Source organism: Carcharhinus amblyrhynchos, chromosome 34 (assembly GCF_965287045.1).
Source record: "Carcharhinus amblyrhynchos chromosome 34, sCarAmb.v2.hapA, whole genome shotgun sequence".
NCBI lineage: Eukaryota > Metazoa > Chordata > Chondrichthyes > Carcharhiniformes > Carcharhinidae > Carcharhinus > Carcharhinus amblyrhynchos.
This window is the reverse complement of record NC_137357.1, coordinates 6,334,412-6,362,220: the sequence shown is the minus strand read 5'-3', so window position 1 is coordinate 6,362,220 and position 27,809 is coordinate 6,334,412. Positions and strand designations below refer to the sequence as shown.

General features: G+C 47.7%; 2 protein-coding genes across 3 annotated transcripts in view; both read left to right on the top strand.

Moving 5' to 3' along the window:
• dmtn (dematin actin binding protein) overlaps positions 1–4,799 on the top strand; it is a 67,658-nt gene extending 62,859 nt beyond the window's left edge. Inside the window, 3 exon segments of the mRNA XM_080217263.1 lie at positions 427–521; positions 1,876–1,956; positions 2,733–4,799. Of these exon segments, the coding sequence (XP_080073389.1) occupies positions 427–521; positions 1,876–1,956; positions 2,733–2,846 (290 nt within the window). The 3' untranslated portion in view covers positions 2,847–4,799.
• Positions 4,800–13,232: 8,433 nt separating this feature from the next.
• LOC145361444 (actin filament-associated protein 1-like 2) overlaps positions 13,233–27,809 on the top strand; it is a 75,939-nt gene continuing 61,362 nt past the window's right edge. For both annotated transcript variants that reach the window (XM_080217257.1, XM_080217256.1), the window contains exon 1: positions 13,233–13,361. In XM_080217257.1, the coding sequence (XP_080073383.1) occupies positions 13,346–13,361 (16 nt within the window). In that variant the 5' untranslated portion in view covers positions 13,233–13,345. The remainder of the gene's footprint in view (positions 13,362–27,809) is intronic.

Below are 27,809 nucleotides of genomic sequence, written 5' to 3'. Positions count from 1 at the left end.
TACACTCACCATACACCTTGTGCCAAATGACTCATATATTGTGCTCCTCAATGTTGCGTTCAATACTCCCTTGATCCTATCTCTCTTCTGCAAGTAAGGAGTCTCACAACTCCAGGTTAAAGTCCAACAGTTTTATTTGGTAGCTACACATTTGCTACCAAATAAACCTGTTGGACTTTAACCTGGAGTTGTGAGACTTCTTACTGTGTTTATCCCAGTCCAACACCGGCATCTCTACATGTCTTCTGCAAGGTCAGTATCTGTCCCTCCTCTGGGATTTTGTTTCTCTTGTTTGCCTCCTTGTCTGCTTGGCAGACAGTAATGAAGGCACTAGTGTTTGGCAGTCAGTAGTGTTGTGAGACTGTTGTCCCTTTGCCCCTTGGGTGCCACATGATTGCCTGGGTGAAATAATGATGGAACCGTAAGCCATAATGTGTTGGCTCTGACTTTTACAGAACGGCGACACACAGACAGGGAGGATGGACAGAGGCACGTCCTTACCCGCCATGTTGGAACAGAAGGTCAGCATCCTTTCCCTTTTTTTGGCTATTCATTCACGGGGACGTGAGCCCCCATTCATTAGTTACCCCGTGAGTGGCTTGCTTGGCCATTTCAAATCATTGCCACGGATCTGGAGATACAGAGCAGATTCCCCTCCCTAAAGGACATTGGGGAACCAGATGGGTTTCTTGGACAATCTGGTGCGTTACCTTTATATTTCAAATTTATTTCATTCTTTGAATCTCCATTCCCAGCTGTCGTGGTGGGATTTGGTGGAAGGTTTCTTTCCCTTTCTTTTAAGAGGTTATTTGAATCCCTATTGCTGGATTCAGGTGATCCAGGCTGTGAGTAGCAAGTCTGACTCCTGTCTCTGCTGTGTTGCCTGGCTACCACACAGGCTGCCAGCCAGCCTTGGGCTGGGCAAGATGAAAAAAGGTGCGCCTGTGCCAATCTGCTAGACTGTGGGCGGCATGTTGGCACAGTGGTTAGCACTGCTGCCTCACGACGCCAAGGACCTGGGTTCGATTCCTGGCTTGCGTCACTGTCTGTGAGGAATCTGCATGTTATCCCCACGTCTGCATGGGTTTCCTGTGGGCGCTCCAGTTTCCTCCCCAGTCCAAAAGACATGCTGGTTAGGTGCCGAATTCTCCCTGTGTGACCCGAACAGGCGCTCGAGTGTGGCGACTTGGGGATTTTCATAGTAACTTCATTGAAGTGTTAATGTAAGCCTATTTGTGACACTAATAATTAAACTGTAACTTAAAACTTCCCTGCCCAAATGCTTTTTAAATGTTGTACTGTAGCTGCCTCTACCACCTCCTCTGGCAGCTCATTCCATACACGTACCACCCTCTGGGTGGAAAAGTTGCCCCTCGGGTCCCCTTTCCCCTCTCACATTAACCCTATGCCCTTTAGTTTTAGACTCTCCTACCCTGAGGAAAAGACCTTGCCTATTCACCTTGTCTATGCCCTTCATGATTTTATAAACCTCTATACGGTCACCCCCTCATCCTCCAACACTGCGGGGAAAAGTGGTCCCAGCCTTGGGTGGCACGGTGGCACAGTGGTTAGCACTGCTGCCTCACGGCGTCCGAGACCTGGGTTCAATTCCCGGCTTGGGTCACTGTCTGTGTGGACTCTGCATGTTCTCCCCATGTCTGTGTGGGTTTCCTTTGGGTGCTCCGGTTTCCTCCCACAGTCCAAAATTCGTGCTGGTTAGGTGCTAAATTCTCCCTCAGTGCACCCGAACAGTGTGGCGACTAGGGGATTTTCACAGTAACTTCACTGCAGTGTTAATGTAAGACTACTTGTAACACTAATCAATAAACTTCAACTTTAAACTTTAACTTTTTGTCAAATGTGTCTCCTGCACAGATTTACCCATATGAAATGCTGAAGGGAACCAACAGCAGAAGCATTAACTTGCCCCAGGGAGTGGACAGACCTCGGCTGGAGGTAAGGGGTGAGAATGAAAGAACCTGCCCTCAGGTACAACGTGAGAAACAAAAAATAACAGAGTGAAAGCCCATGAGGTTGAGGAGACAGTGGATGGAAAATGGTCTCAGACGGAGTGTGGTGGTGAACACTTCTCTCAGGTTCGAGGGAAGGATTGAGTGGTAAACAGCACATGAATCCATGGGGACTGGGTGTGATTCTGGGGAGAGGACGGTGATTCTTGGACAGTGGGTATTTCTGGGGGAGGGGGTATGGTGTGGGGGGGGGTGAATTTTCTCAGGGGTACACCCCGAGAGAATAAAAGCTATTTGCTTGAGGATGAAGCTTGAGGGGAGACGATGGCCGAGTGGTATTATCGATGGACTGTTAATCCAGAAACTCAGCTAATGTTCTGGGGAGCCAGGTTCGGATCCCACCACGGCAGATGGTGGAATTTGAATTCAATTTAAAAAATCTGAAATTAAGAATCTATTGATGACCATGAAACCATTGTCAGAAAAACCCATCTGGTTCCTTTAGAGAAGGTAATTTGCCGTCCTTACCTGGTCTGGCCTACATGTGACTCCAGAGCCACAGCAACGTGGTTGAGTTTCAACTGCCCTCCCAGGGCAACTTGGGATGGGCAATAAATGCTGGCCAGCCAGTGACGCCTATGTCCCAGGAATGAATAAAAAAATCCAGTGGGGTGTGATTGGGGTGGGTGTGATTTATCCTGTAACTTTATCCGCCTGTCTCCCCCGTCCCCAAGATTAAAATATTCCCCTTTTCTCCAACAGAGGCATTTGTCCCCTGAGGAATTCCAGGAGGTTTTTGGAATGACAATTAAGGAGTTTGATAAACTACCCCAGTGGAGGAGGACTGAACTGAAGAAGAAAGCTTGCCTCTTCTAACCTGCGGCAACCTGTGGACAGAGACATCCCTTCCGTTGGTTGATTGCCCTGTACTGGATGTTTTCACTCCTGCAATGTATCACTCACACGACAACTTTCAAACTGTTCTTTTCTTCTTCCTCCTTTTTCTGCTCACTTTTGGCTCTGTTTTTCCCAAAGTCTGTCCTTAATATCCTGGAGTGGGATTCAGATGACCTCATGACGACGTTTTGGTTTGGTTTGGCTGTCTTGACTGCTCCCTCCTTAACCACAAGCCAAAAGTGTTACCACTGAACTGCTTCAGTGCAGGCGACTCCACATTGGTCCCACCAGTCATTGCTGCAGAGCAGTTTTGTGTGTGTGTGCGTGCGCGTGCGTGCGTGTGCGATCATCCCTCAAAAGAAACACAGCCTTCCTTCGTGGGACAGGCTTTCGAGGGGCTGAGTGGCCTGGACATCGAGCACCGATGCTCAATGGTGAACCAGTCGCTGGATTGCATTTGTTTTCTTCAGACACCCTTTGCTCTGCACTGTCGGTTCGGGACCGAGTCTGTAGCGGCCCTCTCTGATACATCTTGCCTTCGTTATCAGATAACTCAAGAACGTGAAACAGGAGACTGGAACTTTTCGTTTAGATGTCGGTGTCAGGTGGGGAATCCTGGAATTAAGGAGTCCCGCGTTTTCAAGTTTCGTGTGTGTCACTGCATCACTCACAAATCCACGAGTTCTAAAGGACCAAAGAATGTCCAATCTGGAGACTGGAGAGGGAGGCATCAGCTCATCAAAATGCTAAAAACATTATCGATATTTTAGGGGAAAAAAAAAGCTTATTTATTCTCGCTGCTGCCATTGTTCTCAGTCCTGGGAGGGTGAAGTGTGATCAGTTGTTTCTCTCTGTGACTGGGGGACTGCACTAGTTAGATCTGTTTCCTTTGCCAGTGGAACCATGGGGATTGCTGGAGTCTGAGAGTCTGCCGCTCCCCTTCCCCTTGTAGCTCGTACCTGCGACACAAGTCAAACAAGCAGACTTCTGGTGGCGCTGACACTGGGGTGTGCTGGCCCGCGCTGCTTCTGCTGTTCCACACGCAACCTGACATCTGTCCAAGTCAATGGACAAGGTGTGTACATGGCGACCCATACCCTCTCCAAAAATCATGCCGTGGCTTCCCAGCTTTTGCTCAAGAACAGTCCTCAGGGTGATGGTGAATAAGCTCCCAAGCTTTTTAATCGCCTCGTTAGGACCCATATGTTTGCAGCTTAGAGATTAGGTACACCCAACCCACCCAGCCCCAAAGCTGCCTCGTTATCGTCCCCTGAGTACCTGTTCTCTTTCTTGTGTAGAAAATAAAGCAAGAACCTTTCTCTAACTCGATTTCTTGCATGATTGTCTCTTCTGTGGGCTTGCGCGGGCAAGGAAGTCTGCAGTCAGACAATCATCACCGCGAATCGCAGGTACTGATATGTTAGGACCACCCTGACCCTCATCTGGAACATCCCAGACACATGAGGGGAGTTGGGCCCAGTTTGTGTTCTGAGGGCAGGACGGCGTAGCAGGAGGTGATAATCACAAGCTGGGTGCGAGGTTGTTTCCAAGGGGTAAGTGGAATGGGTTGAAACCAGTGGTCTGGAGAATGAGCTTTAACCTTTTCTGCTCTAAGAAACCCTTATTTTTGGCTTTTATCCAATTTTTACCTTGTGTCCACCCCTGGTTAGTTTTCGTACACAGAAACACGACTCCGGTAAATGTTCACTTCTGTACTTTAACCCCCCTCACGGCAAAAAAGCTGTAGCTCACCTGGGACATCGGGAGCGGAGCGTGGAGTGTGAATTAAAGTGAAGGCACCTCGGCAAGTGGGGAGGGGAGGGGAGTTGTTGTGCAGTTCTGCGTCATGTCTGATGATCTCAGAGCCCGCAGGTTGCTGTGGTCTTATTGCAATGTTGGGCTGTAATTGAATAAACCTGTAATCATGGCCTACTCAATGGAACGTCTGTCCTTGCTGCACATGTGGTATTAATTTCTGCAGTGTGCTCACTCTTCAACAGGATTACCGAGTGTTGGGAACAGTCACTGGGTCAGACTGCATCTCAGCAGAGTAAAGCAGAAAGGTTTGCAGTGGGGATTCAGTGAGCATTTTCCAGAAAGCACCCTATCTCTCTCTCTCTCACACACTCTCTTTTCTGTGTTCTCATCAAAATCAGTGCAGAAGGAGGCCATTCAGCCCATCGAGTCTGCAACAACAATCCCACCCAGGCCCTATCCCCTGTAATCCCATATCTTTACCCCGCTAATCCCTCTAACCTACACATCCCAGGACGCTACTGCTCAATTTAGCATGGCCAACACACTTGGGAACCGGAGCACCCAGAGGGAACCCACGCAGACACTGGGAGAACGTGCAAACTCCCCACAGACCCAAGCCAAGAATCGAACCCTGGCGCTGTGAGGCAGTGGTGCTAACTACTGTACCACCGTGCAATCCTTTCCTTCTCCCTCATTCACTCGCAAATCCTCCTCTCCTTCAAATATTCAGCCCCACAGGTGGAGGCCATTCACCCCATTGAATCCATGCTGGCTCTCCCTTGTTGCACAGTGGTTCGCACTGCTGCCCCACAGCGCCAGAGACCTGGGTTCGATTCCTGGCCTTGGGTTACTGTCTGTGTGCAGTCTGCACGTTCTCCCAGTGCCTGTGTGGGTTTCCTCCCACAGTCTGAAAGACGTGCTGGTTAGGTGCTAAATTCTCCCTCAGTGTAACCCGAACAGGCGCTGGAGTGTGGCAACTAGGAGATTTTCAAAGTAACTTCATTGCAGTGTTAATGTCAACCTACTTGTGACACTAATAAATAAACTTTAAAACCATATCCCTGAAACCCTTATTTCCCTCAAGTGCCCATCCAGTTGCCCATTGAAGTCATTCATCATCCCCACTTCCACCACCAAGTTCCAGCTCGTTACCACTCACTGAGAGAGAAAAGATCTCCCTCACACCCTGCCCTGTACTCCTTGCTCCCCTTCTCTCTCAACCGCTGATATCTGCTGTGAGCTTTTAACTTTATTTTTATTTATTTTTAAAAAAATTTTGACAGCTTTCCATTTCAGACTCTGAAGGCATGGTCGTGAGTGTGGGTGGAGTGTCACAGGGTGAGATGGGGCGGGGTACAGGGGAGGGGGCACAGCAAGAGGGGACAGTTCAAAGCGCATCAAGTAAGAGGGGTGCAGGGTGGTTGCGATGGTGGGGGGGGGGGGGGGGGGAGGGGGAGGGGGTTGAGGATGAAAGAGGGCCAGAATCACAAGGGTGAGAGGTTTTAACTACTCCCACACCCCAGGCCTCATGCCACAGACATTGTACTTTCTCAAGTTTAAAACAAAAGTACCCTGTTGTTTGGATTGGGCTCAGCTTCACTGTTGTCCCATGTGTTTGGATTAGTCATGGGCATAACCATCAGTCACTCTGAGAGATAGGAGGGGAAGAGGGAGGATTAAGTTAGGGCCTTGAAGGGAATGCTGCTCTGCATAAACCACACGGGGATTTATAGAATCACAGAATCCCTACAGTACAGAAGGAGGCTCATTGAGTCTGTACCAACCACAACTCGTCCCAGACCCTATTCCCATAACCTGACACATCTACCCTAGCTAAACCCCCTGACACTAAGGGGCAATTTAGCATGGCCAATCCACCTAACCCGCACATCTTTGGACATTAAGGGGCAATTCAGCATGGCCAATCCACCTAACCCGCACATCTTTGGACTGTGGGAGGACTCTGGAGGAGACCCACGGAGACACGGAGAGAACATGCAGACTCCGCACAGACAGTGACCCAAGCCGGGAATTGAACCCGGGTCCCTGGCGCTGTGAGGCAGCACTGCTAACCACTGTGCCACCGTGCCGCCTACAATGTTGTAATTGTACCTGCCTCTATCATGTATGGAGGATATAATTTTCCCTCAGTGACAACTTGTATCTGTGAAGTGCCATTAAGGAGGCAAACGGCATTTCACACAATTGTCTTCAAACAAAATCAAATATTGTGCCACACAAGAAGGTGTAAGGACTGAGGACAAGAAGGTGTAAGGACTGAGGACAAGAAGGTGTAAGGACTGAGGACAAGAAGGTGTAAGGACTGAGAACAAGAAGGTGTAAGGACTGAGAACAAGAAGGTGTAAGGACTGAGAACAAGAAGGTGTAAGGACTGAGAACAAGAAGGTGTAAGGACTGAGAACCACAAGGTTGGTCATGGGCATCTTAAATGAGAAAGAGAGAGGTGAGAGAGGATTAGGGTACAAACTTCCAAGTTTTGGGCCTCAAAGAGGGCTGCCATGAGTGAGCGATGAAAATCGGGATTGCGGAAGAGGCTGGAACCGGAGGAGGCCAGGTTATCTGGGGAATGTGGAGGGGGACACAGCAAAGGACTGAACACAGGAGTGGAAACATGGTGTATGCAGTGCTGTTGTCGGGTCAGCGAGCATGGGGCAGGGAGGATTGGTTTAGTTTGATGATCTTGATGCAGTAATGCCTTGAAAAGTAACTTGATGTGTTTCACACTGTGATTGTGAGCTGCAGCGCACCTTGTACTGATAAACCCGCAATCCTCAATTCTGAGAGTCAATGGATATTTTGCTTTGAAACTGGTCAGGTGATTGGATTACTGTCTTCAAGATGGGAAAGTCTACTTGAACACTTTCTTTGAACTGTATAATTTCCTCTTTATTGGCTTTTGAGTTTTGACATGTTAATGAGTATTTATTAAATGAAGCCTGATTAGATTTCACATTGCTTCCTGCTACTTTAAAGGAAGCATTTAAAACCTGCATTTGTTCTTTGTTGCTCACCTCACAATGTGGAACACGGATACTCACCCAGGGGGCTGCCTCACTCACAGACCTTTCCAATGCCAATCACTGACCCAACAGGAGGAAGCCTGCAAAGCAAAGCTCGAGGCTCCAATCTACAATGCCTTACAGTGTGAGGACAGAGCAAGAGGGAGAAAAGTGGAGTGCAGAGCAACGGGGGCAGAGTGGGACAGTGGGATTTGTCAGGAATTTGCACAGGGTGACGGGCAGAGAGCGGGGCAGTGGGATTAGTGTGTGATAGGTACAGGGCGACGGGGAGAAATTGGGACACAGATTAGTTTAGGATTAATACAAGACTCTGGGAAGAGAGTGGGACATTGGGATTACTTTGAGATTGGTACAGAGCAAGAGGGAGAGAGTGGCAATGGGATTAGTTTGAGACTGATACAGGGTGATGGGGAGAGAGTGGGACAGTGGGATTGGTTTGAGATTGATACAGGGTGATGGGGAGAGAGTGGGATAGTGGGATTGGTTTGAGATTGGTACAGGGCGATGAAGAGAGAATGGGGCAGTGGGATTAGTTTAGGATTAATACAAGACTATGAGGAGTGAGTGGGACATTGGGATGACTTTGAGATTGGTACAGAGCAAGAGGGAGAGAGTGACAGTGGGATTGGTTTGAGATTGATACAGGGTGATGGGGAGAGAGTGGGATAGTGGGATTGGTTTGAGATTGGTACAGGGCGATGGGGAGAGAGTGGGACAGTGGGGGATTTGTTTGAGATTGGTACAGGGTGATGGGGAGAGAGTGGGATAGTGGGATTGGTTTGAGATTGGTACAGGGCGATGAAGAGAGAATGGGACAGTGGGATTGGTTTAGGATTAATACAAGACTATGAGGAGTGAGTGGGACATTGGGATGACTTTGAGATTGGTACAGAGCAAGAGGGAGAGAGTGACAGTGGGATTGGTTTGAGATTGATACAGGGTGTTGGGGAGAGAGTGAGACAGTGGGTGATTGGTTTGAGATTGGTACAGAGTGATGGGGAGAGAGTGAGACAGTGGGGGATTGGTTTGAGATTGGTACAGAGTGATGGGGAGAGAGTGGGACAGTGGGATTGGTTTGAGATTGATACAGGGTGTTGGGGAGAGAGTGAGACAGTGGGGGATTGGTTTGAGATTGGTACAGAGTGATGGGGAGAGAGTGGGACAGTGCGATTGGTTTGAGATTGATACAGGATGGTGGGGAGAGAGTGGGATAGTGGGATTGGTTTGAGATTGGTACAGGGCGATGAAGAGAGAATGGGACAGTGGAATTGGTTTGAGATTGGTACAGGGTGATGGGAAGAGAGTGGGATAGTGGGATTGGTTTGAGATGGACAGAAACTGGTTCTGCCGTATAAATCATTCTGATGAAGAATTTTTTTTTTCACAAACTGCCGTCACTCTGTTTCAAACCCATTGAAAGGAGAGAGATTGTACCTTGTTGAGAACAGTTAGCAGGAAAATCTATATTACCTGGGGAAGCCAGTGAGAATTTGAAATGTAGCAGTAAAAGACGGCGTCTGAAGAATCTTAATCAGGTGGAAGAGATATGACACCCAGATTGCCTCATTGATTTCTGAAACCCAATTTGCAAATTCTGATGTAGAAGCTGTTCTGAAGCTCTGACTGTTCAGAGATTAGGGAAGATTTTCTTTTGCTGTTGAAGGGGTAGGTGGACGTGAGACATTCTGCTGTGTGAGCATATGAAAAGGCATATCGAGGGAATCTGCAAACAAGTTCCTGACCTGCCCCACCCTGCCCAAGCGGATTGAGGATAAATAGCGAGACCATATCCCTCATTTCGTCCAGTTACAACTGTACCACAGGCCCGTTAACTGTTCATTCCTCACCACCCCCCCTGCTTCGGTTCAACAAATAGCCCTCCACAGTTTCACTTCCACATCAGTTCCTGGTTGACAGATTAGGTGGGGACATGCAGTTCACTGGGGTATGAATGGAAATGCTACAGGTAATCCGATGTTAAAGTTAATTTGTTTGTGTCACAAGTAGGCTTACATTAACACCGCAATGAAGTTACCATGAAAATTCCTGAGTCGCCACACCCCGGCGCCTGTTTGGGTTACACTGAGGGAGAATTTAGCACCTAACCAGCACGTCCTTTGGACTGTGGGAGGAAACCGGAGCACCCGGAGGAAACCCACGCAGACATGGGGAGAACGTGCAAACTCCACACCGACAGTGACCCAAGCCGGGAATCAAATCCGGGTCTCTGGCGCTGTGAGGCAGCAGTGCTCACCCACTGTGCTGCCCTATGGAGGCGGGGGAGGGTGTTGGCAGTGAGTGCAGGTAGTTGGCTGACCCCAGCCACAATTAGCTGTGCTGTGAAACCCCCTGCCACTGAGCTCAGTCTCACCACCTTGGGCCACACATGAAGCATGGCTATGGGGCTATGTCCTGCTGAACGTGAATGCTTAGGGGACTGTGGAGGGAGAGGGAGGAGAGCCTTTGGGGAAAGAGGGAAATTCTCTGGGTCGGGAGGGTGCCTAAGTTGGGACTGTGTGGAAAATTCTGCATCCACACACTCCCAATAGCTGTATTGATAGACCATTCATTTGCATGTCAAGCACTGAGGAATGGTCTGATAGATTTGTTTAAAATATTAAGGCTATTTCAGTAGGGACAGATAATGAGGAACTATTTCCTATCAGGGGAGAGTCCAGAACAAGGAGGCAGGATCTTAAAAATAGGCACACTGGCCTTCAGCAGTCAGAGCACTGAGTACAGGAGGTGGGACATTATCATTGAACTCTACAGTGCAGATGGAGGCCATTTGGCTCATCAACAACAATCCCACTCAGGCCCTATCCTCATACTCCCACATATTTACCCCGCTAATCCCTTTAACCTACGCATCCCGGCACAATTAGGGGCAATTTAGCATGGCCAATGCACCTAGCCCTCTCATCTTTGGGAGGAAAGCAGAGCATCTGGAGGAAACCCAGGCAGACACGGGGAGAACATGCAGACTGCACACAGACAGTGGCCGGGTTTCTGGCGCTGTGAGGCAGCAATGCTAACCACTGCGCCCCTGTACCGCCCAATGTCACAATGGGACAAGACATTTGTGGCATTGTGTATAATTCTGATTTCCCTGCTATAGAAAGGATGTTATTAAACTGGAAAGCGTGTAGAAAACATTTACAAGGATGTTACTTGGACTGGAAGGTTTGCATTATAAGGAGAGGCCGGGACTTTTTTGTTCCCTGGAGTGTAGGAGAATGAGGAATGATCTCATGGAAGTGAATAAAATCACAAGGGCATAGATAATATAGTGTCAAGGAGACTAGCAATAGTAAATGCAAGGGCTTATGAGGATAGGACCTGGGTGGGATTGGGGTCAGTGCAGACTTGATGGGCCGAATGGCCTCCTTCTGCATTGTAGGGATTCTATGATTCTACATTCGTAAGATGCACTTATATGCGGACTTGGTCATTGTTTTCATGCTCTGTGCCAGTACTCATGTCCCTGTTGTCCTGTTATCTACATGTGCCATCCCATTATCTACATGTGCCATGTGAGGATGGACAAGATGGTCACATGACATGTGGAGGGCGGGAGGGTAGGAATTCTGTCCTCCAGACTGAGCAGCTAGACGCCTGGGACGGGACGGTGGCACAGTGGTTAGCACTGCTGCCTCATAGCATCAGGAGCCCGGGTTCAATTTGGGCGGCTGTCTACATGGAGTTTGCATGTTCTCTCCATGTCTGCGTGGGTTTCCTCTGGGTGCTCCGGTTTCCTCCCACGGTTTGAAAGACATGCTAAATTCTCCGTCAGTGTACCCGAGCCGGAGTCTGGTGACTCGGGGATTTTCACAGGAACTTCCTTGCAGTGTTAATGGAAGCCTTACTTGCGACACTAATGAGCTTTGTAAACTGACACTTCAGAATCCGTACCCCCTAAATCAGTGCAATTCATTACATGTGCAGCATCTGGGAGTGTGAGAGTATAAGGCCTCCTCTGTTTCTGGGCAGGTGTTGGCTATCCTGGGTCAGCCCTGACACCCGTTTGCTGATTCCCAATCACAGGCATGTCCCACTGAATGAAAACACACAGGATCACACTTGTCTGCTGTGGCTTTTCACTGCTCACTGGAGTTCCGATGTATTTTGTAAAGGCTCGAATTGCTGGATTAAACACTGTATTAAATCACTTTCTGTTTTGCTTGTTTGTTTGGAAAACTGAGTCCTTTGTGGCAGAAAATATTGACTGCTGTTTACTTGTTATCATACGACCATTCTGTTTACATGATGGGACTGAGAGAAGGAGGCAAGGAAGCGGTGGCACAGTGGGTTAGCACTGCTGCCTCACAGCGCCAGGGACCCGGGTTCAATTCCTGCCTCAGGTCGCTGTCTGTGCGGAGTCTGCATGTTCTCCCCGTGTCTGCCTGGGTTTCCTTCAGGTGCTTGGGATTCTTCCCACAGTCCAAAGACATGCGGGTTAGATGCATTGACCATGTCACCCTTCAGTGGGTGGTACAGTGGTTAGCACTGCTGTCTCACAGCACCAAGGACCCGGGTTCAATTCCCAGCTCGGGTCACTGTCTGTGTGGAGTCTGCATGTTCTCCCTGTGTCTGCATGGGTTTCTTCCACGTGCTCCGGTTTCCTCCCACAATCCAAAGATGTGGTAAATTCTCCCTCTGAACAGGGGTCAGAGCATGGCAACTTGGGGATTTTCATAGTAACTTCACTGCGGTGTTAATGCAAGCCTACTGGTGACAAAAATAAAATAAACTAAACTAAACTACGATGTGGAGATGCCAGTGTCGGACTCGGGTGGGCACAGTAAAGAAGTCTCACAACACCAGGTTAAAGTTCAGCAAGTTTATTTGGAATTCCAAAGGAGTGCTGTCGTTCATCAGATGAGTGGACCATTCACCTGATGAAGGAGCAGCACTCTGAAAGCTCGTGATTCCAAAATAAACATGTTGGACTTTAACCTGGTGATCTGTGACATCTTACTGAACTAAACTAAAACAGACTTCAGCCGAAAATTAATCTCCTGCAAGGAACAAAGAAAATTACAGCACAGGAACAGGCCCTTCAGCCCTCCAAGCCTGCACTGACCATGCTGCCCCGACTGAACTAAAGCCCCCTTTCCCTTCCGGGGACCGTATCCCTCTATTCCCATCCTATTCGTGTATTTGTCCCGACGCTTCTGGATACCATTGCACCTGCTTCCACTGCTTCCCTCCCCGCACCCAGCCCCCATCGCAGTGAGTTCCAGGCACCCACCACCCTCTGTGTTAAAAAAAATCCCCTCGTACATCCCCTTTAAACCTTGCTTGAAACCCACGTGGAAAGACGTCCACAAGGTGGAGGCTACTGGTTGTGTCCCTCATCGGTTATCTGCCCTGTCAAGAACAATCCCAGATCACCTCCCCTCTGCCCACCCTCACCCTTACCCTCACCAACCCCCTCCCAAACACCCCAGTCCTGTCGAAGCCTCCCAGGGCAGCAGATGGTGCTGTGCTAGGGGAGTTGAGAGAGACTGGCTTCCTGTTTAAGAATCAAGAGTTGTTGATGCGGTGTCCAGTTTGGGTCCTGCTGAGCAGTGTGTAATAGTTTGCAGACTCCACTCAGCTTGGAAACAAAGGAAAGGTCGAGTGGCAGCAATGGGACGTGCAGGAGGAATCTTCAGCTTTTAGATTGAACCATCCACGATGAGCAAGCAAAAAGGTAAAGAGATTTTAAAAACTTCTTCTCTGCTGCTGTCAGAATGTTTAAATTTAATCCAGCTAAACTCTCTTTGTATGTACACAAAAAGAAACCTTTGATGAAACGTACAGGCTGCAGACTTGTCTTTTGGACTGGATCACCCTCAGCAAGATCAGTGCTCTTTTAGAAGTGTAGGACAAATATGCAATGTTTTAAAGCTCTCGGTACTGTGGGGATTAATGCCCTGAGGCTAACCGGTGGCGGGGGGGGGGGGGGGGGGTGGCGGGGTGGGCACGCTTTGTGAAGATTGTCAGACCAGTTCACAGGACAAATGTTACCCTCAGTTCAAAGAAAACTAGGAACGTAATGTGTGTAATGGGTTCAGGGTTGTTCACCGTGTTTGGAATATAATGCGTTAAGGATGGGTTTGGAGAATCGTGCGTGTTTTGGCTCTGTAGTGGGGTTATGAGTGCAAAAGAAACAGAAGCAGGAATAGGCCGTATGCCCCCTCAAACTTACTCTGCCATTCAATAATATCAGGATCTTTTCTACCTCAAATACACTTTCCTTCAATCCATTAATACCTCAAAAGCTCTGTCTTCAATATCAACCGTTGCGCATCCGCAGCTCTCTGTCGCACAGCATTCCAAAGATTTACAACTTTCAGCAAAGGAATTTCACTACATCTCGGTCCTAAAAAGCTGACCTTGCATTCTGAGATGACCACCCCGCATTCTGGACTCTCCAGCTGGAAGACATAGTCTCTCAACATTGACCCTGTCAAGCCACCCAAGAATGTTACAGAGTCATAAACAGGTTTACAGCATGGAAACAGGCCCTTCAGCCCAACTTGTCCATTCCATCCCTTTCTTTTAACCACTAAGCTAGACCCAATTGCCCACGTTTGGCCCATATCCCTCTGTACCCATCTAACCCATGTAACTGTCTAAATGCTTTTTAAAAGACAAAATTGTACCCACCTCTACGACTACCTCTGGCAGCTTGTTCCAGACACTCACCACCCTCTGTGTGAAAAAATTGCCCCTCTGGACCCTTCTGTATCTCCCTCCTCTCACCTTAAACCTGTGCCCGCTAGTTTTAGACTTCCCTACCTTTGGGAAAAGATATTGACTATCTAGCTGATCTATGCCCCTCATTATTTTATAGACCTTAAGAAGATTACTCCTACACTCCAGAGGGAAAAGTCCCAGTCTATCCAGCCTCTCCTTCTAACTCAAACTATCAAGTCCCCTTAGCATCCTGGTAAATCTCTTGTGCACTCTTTCCAGTTAAATAATATCCTTTCTACAATAGGGTGACCAGAACTGTACACAGAATTCCAAGTGTGGCCTTACCAATGTCTCATACAATTTCAACAAGACGTCGCAACTCCTGTATTCAATGTTCTGACCAATGAAACCAAGCATACTTTTCAATGAGATCATCTTTCAATCTTTTGAAACACCAAAGAATGTGGCAGGCCCATTCGACTCAATCTCAGGACAACCCTTTCATCCCAGGGATCCATTTAATGAACCATCTTCCAAAGCAAATCACACACTGCAATGAAGTTACTGTGAAAATCCCCTAGTTGCCATGCACCGGTGCCTGTTTGGGGACACTGAGGGAGAATTTAGCATGGCTAGTGCACCTAACCACCATGTCTTTCAGACTGCGGGAGGAAACCGGAGCACCCGGAGGAAACCCACGCAGACAGTGACCCAAGCCAGTGCTAACCGCTGTGCCATCATGGTGCGCAAATATATCCTTCCATAAGACCAGTTGGAGCAGAAATAGGCCATTTAGCCCATCGAGTCTGCTCCACCCATTCAATGAGACCATAGCTGATCTGATGTGATAATCCTCAACTCCACTTTCCTGACTTATCCCCTTAACCCCTGAATTCCCTTACTGATTAAAAACCTGTCTATTCCAGCCTTGAACGTATTTAATGATGTCTCTACAGCCCTCTGTGGTAAAGAATTCCACACACTCACCCCGCTCTGAGAAGAAATTCCTCCTAATCTCTGTCTTAAAGAGGGAGATTAAATAGGGGGACTAAAAACTGTACAGTACTCACGGTATTTGGTCTCAGCAAAACCCTTTATAATTACAGCATGGCTTTCTCAGTCTTAGACCCTAAACACCATGACAGAAAGACTAACACACCATTTGCCGTCCTGAATGTTTACTGTACCTGCATGTTAACTTTCTATGTTTATTTATTTATTAGTATCACAAATAGGCTTACATTAACACTGCAATGAAGTTACTGTGAAAATCCCCTAGTCGCCACACTCAGGCATCTGTTCGGGTTACACTGAGGGAGAATTTAGCACCTAGCCAGCACATCTTTCGGACTGTGGGAGGAAACCGGAGCATCCGGAGGACACCCATGCAGACATGGGGAGAATGTACATACTCCGCACAAACGGTGTCCCAAGCCGGGAATCAAACCCGGGTCCCTGGTACTGTGAGGCAGCAGTGCTAACCCACTGTGCCAGCACGCCACCCACTGTGGGTTTGTGTACAAGGTCTCCAAATCCTGTGGACAGGATGGGCTGTACCAATGTTTCTCAGTCCCTCACCTTTTAAACAAAAAATTCTGCTCTCCTTCCAAACAAAGTGAATAATTTCACACTTCCTTACATTATGATGTATCTGCCATCTTCTTTTCCAATCATTTAACCATGTTGATATGCCTTGGCAGCCTCCTCAAAGCTTACTTATTTCACCTAACTTTGTATCATCAGGAAACTTGGTCACTTTATACTTGGTCGCTTCATCGAAGTCTTTGATATGGATAGTAAATAGATCCATAGAATCCCTACAGTGCAGAAGGAGGCCACTCAGCTCATCGAGTCTGCACTGACAACAATCCCACTCAGGTCCTAACTCCACGTATTTACCCTGCAAATCACCTTGACACGAACGGGCAATTTAGCATGGCCAATCCACCAAACGTACACATCTTTGGACTGTGGGAGGAAACCAGAGCACCCAGAAGAAACCCACACAGACATGGGGAGAATGCGCAGACAGTCACCCCAGGCTGGAATTGAACTCGGATCCCTGGTGCTGTGAGGCAGCAGTGCTAACCACTGTGCTGCCCCAAAGACACCAATATTAATCCTTGTGGTAAGTTAGTAATTACAGCCTGCCCACTCAAAAATGGCCCATTTATTCTCACTCTTTGCTTCCCTTCCTTTAACTAATTCTCAGATACCCCCAATCCCATGAACGCAAATCCTTTGTGACAACATTTTGTGTTTTTTAATTGCTCTGAAAATCTAAACACACGACATCCACCAGTCCCCCTATATCCACCCTCGAAGTTATATCCTCAAAAATCTCAAATAGATTTGACAAACTTTATTTTCTTTTCATATAATTAGATGCTGAATTGTATTGGGATTTTCTAAATGCAATGACATTATAATCTATTTTATCAAGTCCCTGATTTTTAAAACCTGCCAATTCCTCAAATCCCGTAAACATTGCCGTAGAGGTTTAGAGCATGGAAACAGGCCCAGCTTGTTCATGCTGCACATTTTTTTAACCACGAAGCTAGTTCTAATTGCCCACATTCAGCCCACATCCTTCTCTGCCCATGTAACTGTCTAAATGCTTCTTAAAAGACAAAATTGTACCTGCCTCTATTACTACCTCCAGTAGCTTGTTCCAAACACTCACCACTCTCTATGTGAAAAAATTGTCCCTCTGGACCCTTTTGTATCTCTCCCCTCTCACCTTAAGCCTATGCCTTCTGGTTTTAGACTCCCCTCCCTTTGGGGAAAGATGTTGACTATCCAGCTGATCTGTGCCCCTCATATGATCTCCTCAAATGTTCCAGTTAGCCAGAGTTGGGCCATATTTCCCATGCACTTTTTCTTCAAGAGATTGTATGTCCATTGAGAATTGCAAACAGCTTCTTTAATTGCTCATTTATAGTCATATTTCAGTCTAATTTCTCGATTTACCTCTGTATAATGGCCCCTTGTGATTTAAACATATCACTTCTAAATTGATTTTTATTCAGTTTATTTTTTTATGGGTTATTGGTGTTCCTGGCTTGGCCAGCATTTATTTTCCATATCTAGTTGCCCTTCAGAAGGTGGTGAATCATAGAACCCCTACAGTGCAGAAGAAGGCCATTTGGCCCATCGAACCTGTGCCAACAAGAATCCCACCCAGGCTCTATCCCCGTAACCCCACATATTTACCCTGCTAATCTCCTTGACACTAAGGGGCAATTTTGCACAGCCAATCAACCCAACTCGCAGAACTTAGGAGTGCTGGAGGAAACCGGAACACCCGGAGGAAACATGGGGGGAATGTGCAAACTCCACACAGTGACCCAAGTCGGGATTCGAACCCAGGTCCATGGCGCTGTGAGGCAGCAGTGCTAACCACTGTGCCACCATTATCTGCCTTCCTGAACTGCAGCAGTCCCAGATATGTAATTCACTTACAGTGCTGTTGGGGAGGCAGTTCCAGGAATTTGACCCAGCAACAGTAAAAGTAGATATATTTCCAAGTCAGGTTGGTGAGTGACTTGGAGGGGAACCTCCAGGTGATGGTGTCCCTAGGTATCTGCTGCTCTTGTCTTTCTAGATGGTAGTGGTTATGGGGTGGAAATTGCTGCCTAAGGAACCTTGTTGAGTTCCTGCAGTGCATCTTGTAGATAGTACACACTGCTGCCACTGTGCGTCAGTGGTGGAGGGAGAGAATGTGTGTGAATGAGGTAGCAATCAAATGGGGGGTGCTTTGTCCTGGATGGTCAGAGAATCATAGAACCCTACAGTGCAGAAAGAGGCCCTTCGGCCCATCGAATCTGCACCAACCACAATCCCATCCAGGCCCTACCCCCATATCCCTACATATTATACCCACTAATCCATCTAAGCGATGCATCCCTGGACACTAAGGGGCAATTTCTTAACATGGCCAATCAACCTAACCCGCACATCTTCGGACAGTGGGAGGGAACTGGAGTACCGGAGGAAACCCATGCAAACACGAGGAGAATGTGCAAACTCCACACAGACAGTGACCCGAGCCGGGAATCGAACCCAGGACCCTGAGGCTGTGAAGCAGCAGTGCTAACCACTGTGCTACCATGTCGCCCATGGTGTTGAGCTTCTTGAGTGTTGTTGAAGCTGCACTCATCCAGGCAAGTGGAGAGCATTCCATCGCATTCCTGATTTGGGCCTTGGAGATGGTGGGCAGGCTTTGGGGAGTCAGGAGGTGAGCTACTTGCCGCAGAATTCCGAGCCTTTGACCTACTCTGGTAGCCACAGTACTTATATGGCTAGTTCAGCTCAGTTTCTGGTCAATGGTAATATCCAGGATGTTGACATTGATTATGAAGTTCCATCATGTTATGATCACTCTTTCCCAGTGGATACGATGAGATTACAAATTAACCCTGTGTCACTCCAGAGTATTAGATCTAAAATATCCTGTTCTCTAGTTGATTCTTTGACATATTATTTTCGTGAACTGTCCCAAAAGCAACCTGTTAACTCATCTCCAAACAAATTTCCCGATTTGGTGTTCCCAGTGTGTACGTGGATTAATCTCCCCACAGAATTATTGCATTATCCTTGTATCAAGCCCCTCGAAGGACATGGAGGCTTTGGAGGGAGTGTAGAAAAGGTTTACCAGGATGTTGTCTGGTATGGAGGGTATTAGCTATGAGGAGAGGTTGGATAAACTGGGATTGTTCTCCTTGGAAAGACGGCGACTGAGGGGCAACTTGATAGAAGTTTATAAAGTTATGAGGGGATTAGATAAGGCGAACAGTTGGAAGCTTTTTCCCAGGACGGAAATGACAATTACAAGGAGGCATAAGTTCAAGATAAGGAGGGAAAGGTTCAGTGGAGATGTGGGGGGAAGTTTTTACACAGAGGGTGGTGGGGTCCTGGAATGCACTGCCAAGTGAGGTGGTTGAGGCAGATACAATCGCAACATTTAAGACTTATCTAGATAGACACATGAACAGGCAGGGAATAGAGGGATACAGGCAGTTGGTCTAGATAGGACAACATGGTTGGCATAGGCTTGGAGGGTCAATCCTGTGCTGTCCTGTTCTTTGTTCTTGTTCTAATCCACTGATATGTCATAGAATAATTAATGAGTTTGTCGTGTGTGTAGGTGTTAAAAAGTCTGGGTGATTGTAGGAGGTGACCAGTGCCCCTTTGAGCTTGGTAGTCGGAGCCAGATTTGCTCACTCCGAGCTCTCTCTCTCTTCTCTCTCTCAACCACACTGTGGGAGCATTTGTTTGCAATCTGGCTGCAACAAGAGAACAGGCTATTTTAGAGCTAATACTCTGTAATGTCACAGGGTTAATTCAAAGAAGATCCTCATCTGATGGATGGAGCTTTCCCCACCAACAGGGAAGCACACCGATTCAAATGAATTCCTCCAGTTCATTCTGAGCTGGGCTGGCGAGGGTTAATAGAAAGTATGACAAAACGCAACATAAAATAATGAATACCATTCCAGAAGGGGTGCAGGAGCAATGGGACTGGGTTGCATGTGCACAGGGTGACAGGGAAGGTTGACTCCATGGTTAATAAAGCTGTATAAATTGAGGGGATCGTGTAAGCAGAAGGTTATCGTGAACCTAGGGGGAGGCAATGATCATAGAACATAGAACAGTACAGGCCCTTCGGCCCTCGATGTTGTGCCGAGCTATGTCCAATCCCAAGATCAAGCTATCCCACTCCCTATCATTCTGGTGTGCTCCATGTGCCTCTCCAATAACCGCTTGAAAGTTCCTAAAGTTCCAAAGACTCCACTGTCAGTCTATTCCACACCCCAACCACTCTCTGAGCGAAGAATCTACCTCGGGCATCCCTCCTATATCTCCCACCAAGAAACTTATGGTTATGCCCCCGAGTAACAGCTACATCCACCCAAGGAAATAGCCTCTGCACGTCCACTCTTATCTATCCCCCTCATCATCTTATAAACCTCTATTAAGTCGCCTCTCATTCTCCTCCACTCTAAAGAGAAAAGCCCCAGCTCCCTCAACCTTTCCTCATAAGACCTACGCCCCAACCCAGGCAGCATCCTGGTAAATCTCCTCTGCACTCTCTCCAATGCTTCCACATCCTTCTTATAGTGAGGTGACCAGAACTGTACACAATATTCCAAATGTGGTCTCACCAAGGTCCTGTATCGTTGCAGCATAACCCCATGGCTCTTAAACTCAAACCCGCTGTTAATAAACACTAACACACTATAAGCCTTCTTCACGGCTCTATCCACTTGAGTGGCAACCTTCAGAGATCTAAATAATACCTAGTGATGTTATCGCTGGACTATTAACCCAGAAACTCAGCTAATATTCTGGGGACTCGGGTTCTAATCCAGAATTTGAATCCAATAAGAAACTATCTGGAATTAAGAAACTACCGATGACCATGAAACCATTGTAAATTGTCGGAAAAACCCATCTGGTTCACAAATGTCCTTTCGGGAAGGAAATCAGCTGTCCTTACCCAGTCTGGCTTACATGTGACTCCACAGCCACAGCAATGTGGTTGACTCTCAGCTGCCCCTCAAACGTGGCCTCGTAAGCCACTCAGTTGTATCAGTGCTTTGAGAAGGCAGCTCACCACCACCATCTCAAGGGCAACTCAGGGTGGGCAATAAATGCTGGCCAGCCAGCAACACCCATGTCCCAAGGTTGAAGAAAATAATAGCACTGGTTTAGAATCAACTGGAGTGTTGTTGTGTTCAATTCTGGGCAACACAGTTTATGTAAAGGCATTAGAGAGGGTGTTCTGAGAATGATTCCAGGGATGAAGAACTTCAGTTGTGTAGATAGATTGGAGAAGTTGGGATTTGACTCCTTAGAGAGAAGAAGGTTGAGAGAAAGCTTGATGGAGGTTGTTCAAAATCATGAGTTGTCTAGACAGAGCAGACCCACTGGCGGAGGGTTGAGATCTGGAGATTTAAAGTGATTGGCAAAAGAAGCAGAATAACAAGAAGGAAACCATTTCACTCACTCAATAAGTGTGGAACGCACTGCCTGAGAGCGAGATGGGGGAACATTCAAACGAGGTTCTCAAAAGGACATTGGCTAATTAGCTGAAGATAAAGGAATCCAGGGTACTTAAGGAAAAGGCAGGAAGAATATTTATTAGACACAGCCAGCATGGGCACAAGGAGATAGAATCGTAGAATCAGTAAATGCAGAAGAAGGTCGTTGAGCCCATTGAGCCTGCACCAACAACAATCCCAGCCAGGCCCTTTCCTCGTACCCCCACATATTTACCCTGCTAACCTCCTCTCCCTGCCTCCGCCCAACACTAAGGAGCAATTTAGCATGGCCAATCCACCTAACCAGTGCGCCAACTGAAGGATTACATGGCTAATGCACGTAACCTGCACATCTTTGGAGTGTGGGAGGAATCCGGAGCACCCAGAGGAAACCCACTCAGACACGGGGAGAATGTGCAGACTCTGCACAGACAGTGACCTGAGGCTGGGAATTGAACCCCGGGTCCCTAGCGCTGTGAGGCAGCAGTGCTAATGACTGTGCTGCCGTGCCACCCCTTGATGAATGGCCTCTTTCTGAGCTGTCTCCATTCTAGAATCTTAATCTCTGATCTGTTCTGATGACGTCTCACCAAACCTTTGCCAGTCTGAAACCTCTGCACTCTACGATTGTCTTTCCACTGATTCCTCATCTCCCCAGAGTTCAAAGAGATATTTCGCAGGCAGTTTGACCTCTCTATCTAAACAGTGTCCTGCCCGGAGAAATGAGGAGCGACAGAGGCCCGGAGCCGGAGGGAGAAGGTTTACAAACACTGGAACGTAATTCGTTCCCTTGATTTCCTGTTTCCCAGTCTGGTTAGAACGGAATGCGGGTCACTTTCACTGCACAACAAATTACTGAAATGCAGAGGCAATCGAACAAGGGAGAGCATCAAAGGCTGTGTGAGATGAAAGGCAAGAGAAATGTCTCGGGGTGACGTTATCAGTTCCTGTGGGTGCTCTGAGCCCAAATGTTGTCTCCAGGTGCCCTTGGGATTTCCAGAGTGAGTCAGGAGGTCATCCAAATATTCAGAATCACAGAATACTGCAGTGCAGAAGAGGCCCCTCAGCCCATAGGGTCCACACTGACTCATGAAAGGCCCTGGCCTGCCCATCTAATCCCATTTGGCAGTACTTGGCCCATAGCCTTGAATGTTATGGCGTGCCAAATACTCACCCAGGATCAGTCAGTAGTCTCACAACATCAGGTTAAAGTCCAACAGGTTTATTTGGTAGCATGAGCTTTTGGGGCGCTCCGCCCCTTCATCAGGTGAGCGTGCCCCAGAAGTTCGTGCTACCAAATAAACCTGTTGGACTTTTACCATGGTGCTGTGAGACTACTTGCTGTGCCTACCCTAGTCCAACGCCGACAACTCCACATCATTTTTAAAGGATGTGAGGCATCCTGCTCCCACCACTCTCCCACCTTCACCACCCTCCCAAGCAGCGCATTCCAGACTGTCACTGGCCTCTGCGTAAAAAAAAAAGCTTTTCCTCAAAGCCTCCCAAAGATCTTTTCTTCATTCATCTGTGGGACATGGGCATCGCTGGCTGGGCCAGCATTTATTGCCCGAGGGCGGTTGAGAGTCAACCAGATTGCTGTGGCTCTGGAGTCATATGTAGGCCAGACTGGGTAAGGATGGCAGATTTCAGATAACAGGGGGTTCTGAGCTTAAGAGGTTATGCTGTAGCTATACAGGGCCTTGGTCAGACCACATTTGGAATATTGTGTACAGTTCTGGTCACCTCACTATAAGAAGGATGTGGAAGCATTGGAGAGAGTGCAGAGGAGATTTACCAGGATGCTGCCTGGTCTGGGGGGTAGGTCTTATGAGGAAAGCTTGAGGGAGCTGGGGCTTTTCTCTTTAGAGTGGAGGAGGATGAGAGGCAACTTAATAGAGGTTTATAAGATGATGAGGGGGAATAGATAGAGTGGACGTGCAGAGGCTATTTCCTCAGGTGGATGTAGCTGTTACTAGGGAGCATAACTATAAGTTTCTTGGTGGGAGATATAGGAGGGATGTCCGACGTAGGTTCTTTACTCAGAGAGTGGTTGGGGTGTGGAATGCACTGCCTGCTGTGATAGTGTAGTCCGACACTTGAGGAACTTTCAAGCGATTATTGGATAGGCACATGAAGCAAACCAGAATGATATGGAGCGGGATAGCTTGATCTAGGGTTTGGACATAGCTCGGCACAACATCGAGGGCCGAAGGGCCTGTACTGTTCTATGTTCTCTGTTCTATTTCCTTCCCTGAAGGACATTAGTGAACCAGATGGGTTTTTCTGACAATCAACAATGGTTTCATGGTCATCAGTAAATTCTTAACTCCAGATCTTCCATTCAATTCAAATTCCACCATCTGATGTGGTGGGATTTGAATCCAGGTCCCCAGAACATTACCTTGGGTCTCTGAGTTACTAGTTCAGAGACAACACCACTGCACCACCAGCTCCAAAAAGTATTTTGTGTGAATTTTCTCCAGTGACTGATTTACTGCAGCCATATAATGAGTCCAGTTTTTTTTTTATTGAGTGGGATTTGAACCCGGGACCTCAGAACATTAGCTGAGTTTCTGGATTAATAGTCTAGTGATAATGTCACTAGGCCATCACCCTGACATATGATAAGAAGCACTTGTATCATTGCAGAGCTCTGGTGGGAGGGGATGCTGGCACAAGCTAAATGTTCTGCAAAGATGCTGACTTTGTTCAAAGTGAATGCAATGATTGGGTAGTGCGAGAATTGGACAAAAATTTATTCATGGGACATGGGCATCGCTGGCTGGCCAGCATTTATTGCCTATCCCTAGTTGGCCGAGGGCAGTTGAGAGTTAATCACATTGCTGTGGCGCTGGAGTCTCATGTAGGCCAGACCGGATAAGGTAAATATTGTGGAAAAGTCAAGAGTTCATGTCCCAAGTTTGAAAGAGTTAGTACTTGGCTATGAAGGTTTGAGACAGGATGAGAGGCAGGGGAGATGAACACATTCTCTACCTTGCCTCCACGCTTGATTTCCCTATCCTTAGCTTGCTGCAGTGCTCGAGGAACAACACCTCTGAAACAACTACTCAGGGGCCGGTGTCCCTTCACCAGATTATTTACAAACTTAACTCCACTCCTCAGATTGCTTCAGGTATAGAGCCAGATTCTGGGGTGTGAGTAAACCTGATACTCCTCAATGAATCATAGAATCCCCATGATTCTTTCTGCACTGCAGGTGAAGAAAGAGGCCATTCAGCCCACTGAGTCTGCACCGACAACAATCCCACCCAGACCCTATCCCTGTAACCCCACAACCTCAGGCTAAAGAGACAATCCCTGAAAACAGAGAGTGGTGAATCTGTGGAATTCTTTGCCGCAGAAGGCTGTGGAGGCCAGGTCATTGAGTGTCTTTAAGACAGAGATAGATAGGTTCTTGATTAATAAGGGGATAAGGGGTTATGGAGAAAAGGCAGGAGAATGGGGATGAGAAAAAAGTCAGCCATGATTGAATGGCGGAGCAGACTCGATGGGCCAAATGGCCTAATTCTGCTCCCAGTCTTATAGACTTACATTTACCCCGCAAATTCCTCTAACCTACATGTCCTGGGACACTAAAGGGCAATTTAGCATGACCAATGCACCAAAACCACACAGCTTCGGATTGTGGGAGGAAACCAGAACACCTGGAGAAACCCACGCAGACATGGGAAGAATGTTTTAATGTCTCCTGTACTCCATCCCAGCACAGATGTTCCCTTTTGTTCTTTTCCCGCCTTCCCCCTTTCCATAGAACCACGAAATGCTTATGATTGTGTCTGCGTCAGCCATAAAAGAGGGGGGAAAATATTAGCCACTCCTTCTCATCCCACTTTTCAGCCTCTGGTCCATGCCCTTGTGGGATTATAGCCCTTCAGGTTAGGCCATGCCAGGTACTGTTGAGTTGCTCCCTTCACGAGCCCAGAACCCACTGTATCTTGAACTATTCACTGTGCAGATGAAAGGTCAGTGACTGGAAACATTTCTGTCTCCGTAGATGCTGCCCGACCAGCTGAATATGCCTGCTAGTGTCCCTACCCCCTGCCCCTGCACCCCTCCTCCCCTTCCCCCAGCCAGGAGAGGCTCCCCCATCAACAGGGAATAGATATGTCCACCTCTCTGGTGGGGACAGAGGCCATTAAGGCTCTCCCAGGAGGATGGGGATGGGGATGGCACTGCCCAAGGGGCACCAGGCACCGAGCAGTGCCAAGGGGCCAGGCTGGCTGTTCTCCAAGGAGAACACTGGCATTGAGCTTCAGCTGAGAGGCAAAGGTCGGCAGGGGAACAAGGAAGAGGTGGGAAAAAAAATTGAAGATCGGGTCTGCAATAAATCGTCTGGCTCTCTCTGACGCTCCATCCACACAACACACCGCCCAGTGCAGTCTCACGTCGGAAGAGATCTGAATCTCGGAATGTGCATCATAATTGTACAGCAATCGGAAATGTTCTCCACTCTCCCATCCCCTGGAGAACAGCTGAACCTGTTGTTTGTTGTTGGGGTAGGCAGGGCAAGCGGATCTGATTGCAATCTCTGGAACGGGGAGTTGTGGCCCAGAGCTAGAAACTAAGGATAACGTATTCCTTTTAGCACTGCGGTAACCCAACACAATTCCCTCATTCTTCCTTTAAAATTTCCACCCCCCTCCGCTTTGGTCTCCTCTTATTGAACTTGCTGGGTCACAGGTAAGCACAGCTATATTGTTTCAAGTCCTACGTTGCTCCTCCCGCCCCATCGTTCATAAGTTCATGAGATACAGGAGCAGAATTAGGCCATTCAGCCCATTGAGTCTGCACCGCCATTCATAGAATCATAGAGTGCTGAAGGAGGCCATTTGGCCCATTGAGTCTGCACTGACCACAATCCCAACCAGGCCCAATCCCCCTAACCCCATGCATTTACCCTAGCTACTCCTCCCTGACACTAAGGGGCAATTTAGCACGGCCAATCCATCTATCCTGCACATTTCTGGATCATTCGATCATGGCTGATATGCTCCTCATCCCCATTTTCCTGCCTTCTCCCCATCACCCTTCAATCCATTTAAAAAAACTAACTCCTCCTTAAATTTACTCACTATCCCAACACCCACCACATTTTGGGGTAGCAAATTCACAACCCTTTGGGAGAAGTAGTTTCTCCTCAACTCTGTCTTAAATTTGCTGCCCCTTATCCTAAGACTATGACCTCTCATCCCAGAATGCCCCACCAATGGAAGCATCTGCTGCATGTCTACTTTATCCAGACCTTTTATCATCTTGTAAACCTCAATTTGATCTCCCCTCATTCTTCTCAATTCCAGAGAGTATCGGCCTAAACTGTTCAATCTCTCTTCATATGACAAACCCCTCATCTCTGGAAACAATCTAGTGAAGCTCCTCTGAACTGCCTCCAATGCCACTACATCTTTCCCAAATAAGGGAAGCAAGACTGTGCACATTGCCTCGGGTCGAGCTGTTGAAATGAGAGTTCACTGTATCAGTTTATGCTTCAAGTGGTTAAAGTATGAATCTCCTACCTACTAAACTGGGGTTTGTCTCAATGTTGCATCAAACCAGAGGCCACTGTGTGACTTCACCATGGAGACAGTCTGACATTTCAAAGACATTTGACGTATTGAAGATTGATCCTAATAAAGATGCTGTTTTTCTTTTGACAAATCTTTTCGAAAACCCCAACTTAAAGATTCATTTAGCTTTACTTCAAACTATCAGTTGGGTGGCGCACCTTGAGCAGATATGAAGCGATTGACCCTACCAACATCACCACCTGTACCATCGAGCCCCATCTGTCTGCTGACATTATCCGGCTCTATCTACTGCTTACATTACCAGCTACTGACAGGGTCTGCTTTGATGACCTACCTGTTTAAGCCACTATCTCTACCTGAATCAGCCCCAGGCCTCTTTCTGTGTCCATTCAGCCCATGGTGACCCCACTCGGCTCTCTGCAACAGCAGTTTAGCTGGCCCTACTCCCCTGCCCTTTCCCCAGAACCCTGAAAGGTTTTTCCTTCCAAATACCAATCGAATTCCACCTGAAAACCATGGTTATATCTGCTCCCACTACCCTTCCAGATAGCTACGGCAGACTGTAGCTAATTGGTGCCTCAGGTCACTTTTGGTCCACTTGCCAGTTCCCTTATGTCTGAGCCCTCTGCTTCTCAATCCTTCATAAGAACATAAGAACATAAGAAATAGGAGCAGGAGTAGGCCATCTAGCCCTTCGAGCCTGCCCCGCCATTCAATAAGATCATGGCTGATCTGTTGTGGCTCAGTTCCACTTTCCCGCCCTCTCCCCATAACCCTTAATCCCCTCTCTTATCAAGAACCCATCAACCCGCTTCTTAAAAATATTTAGCGAGGCAGCCTCCACCACTTCAACGGGCAGAGAATTCCAGA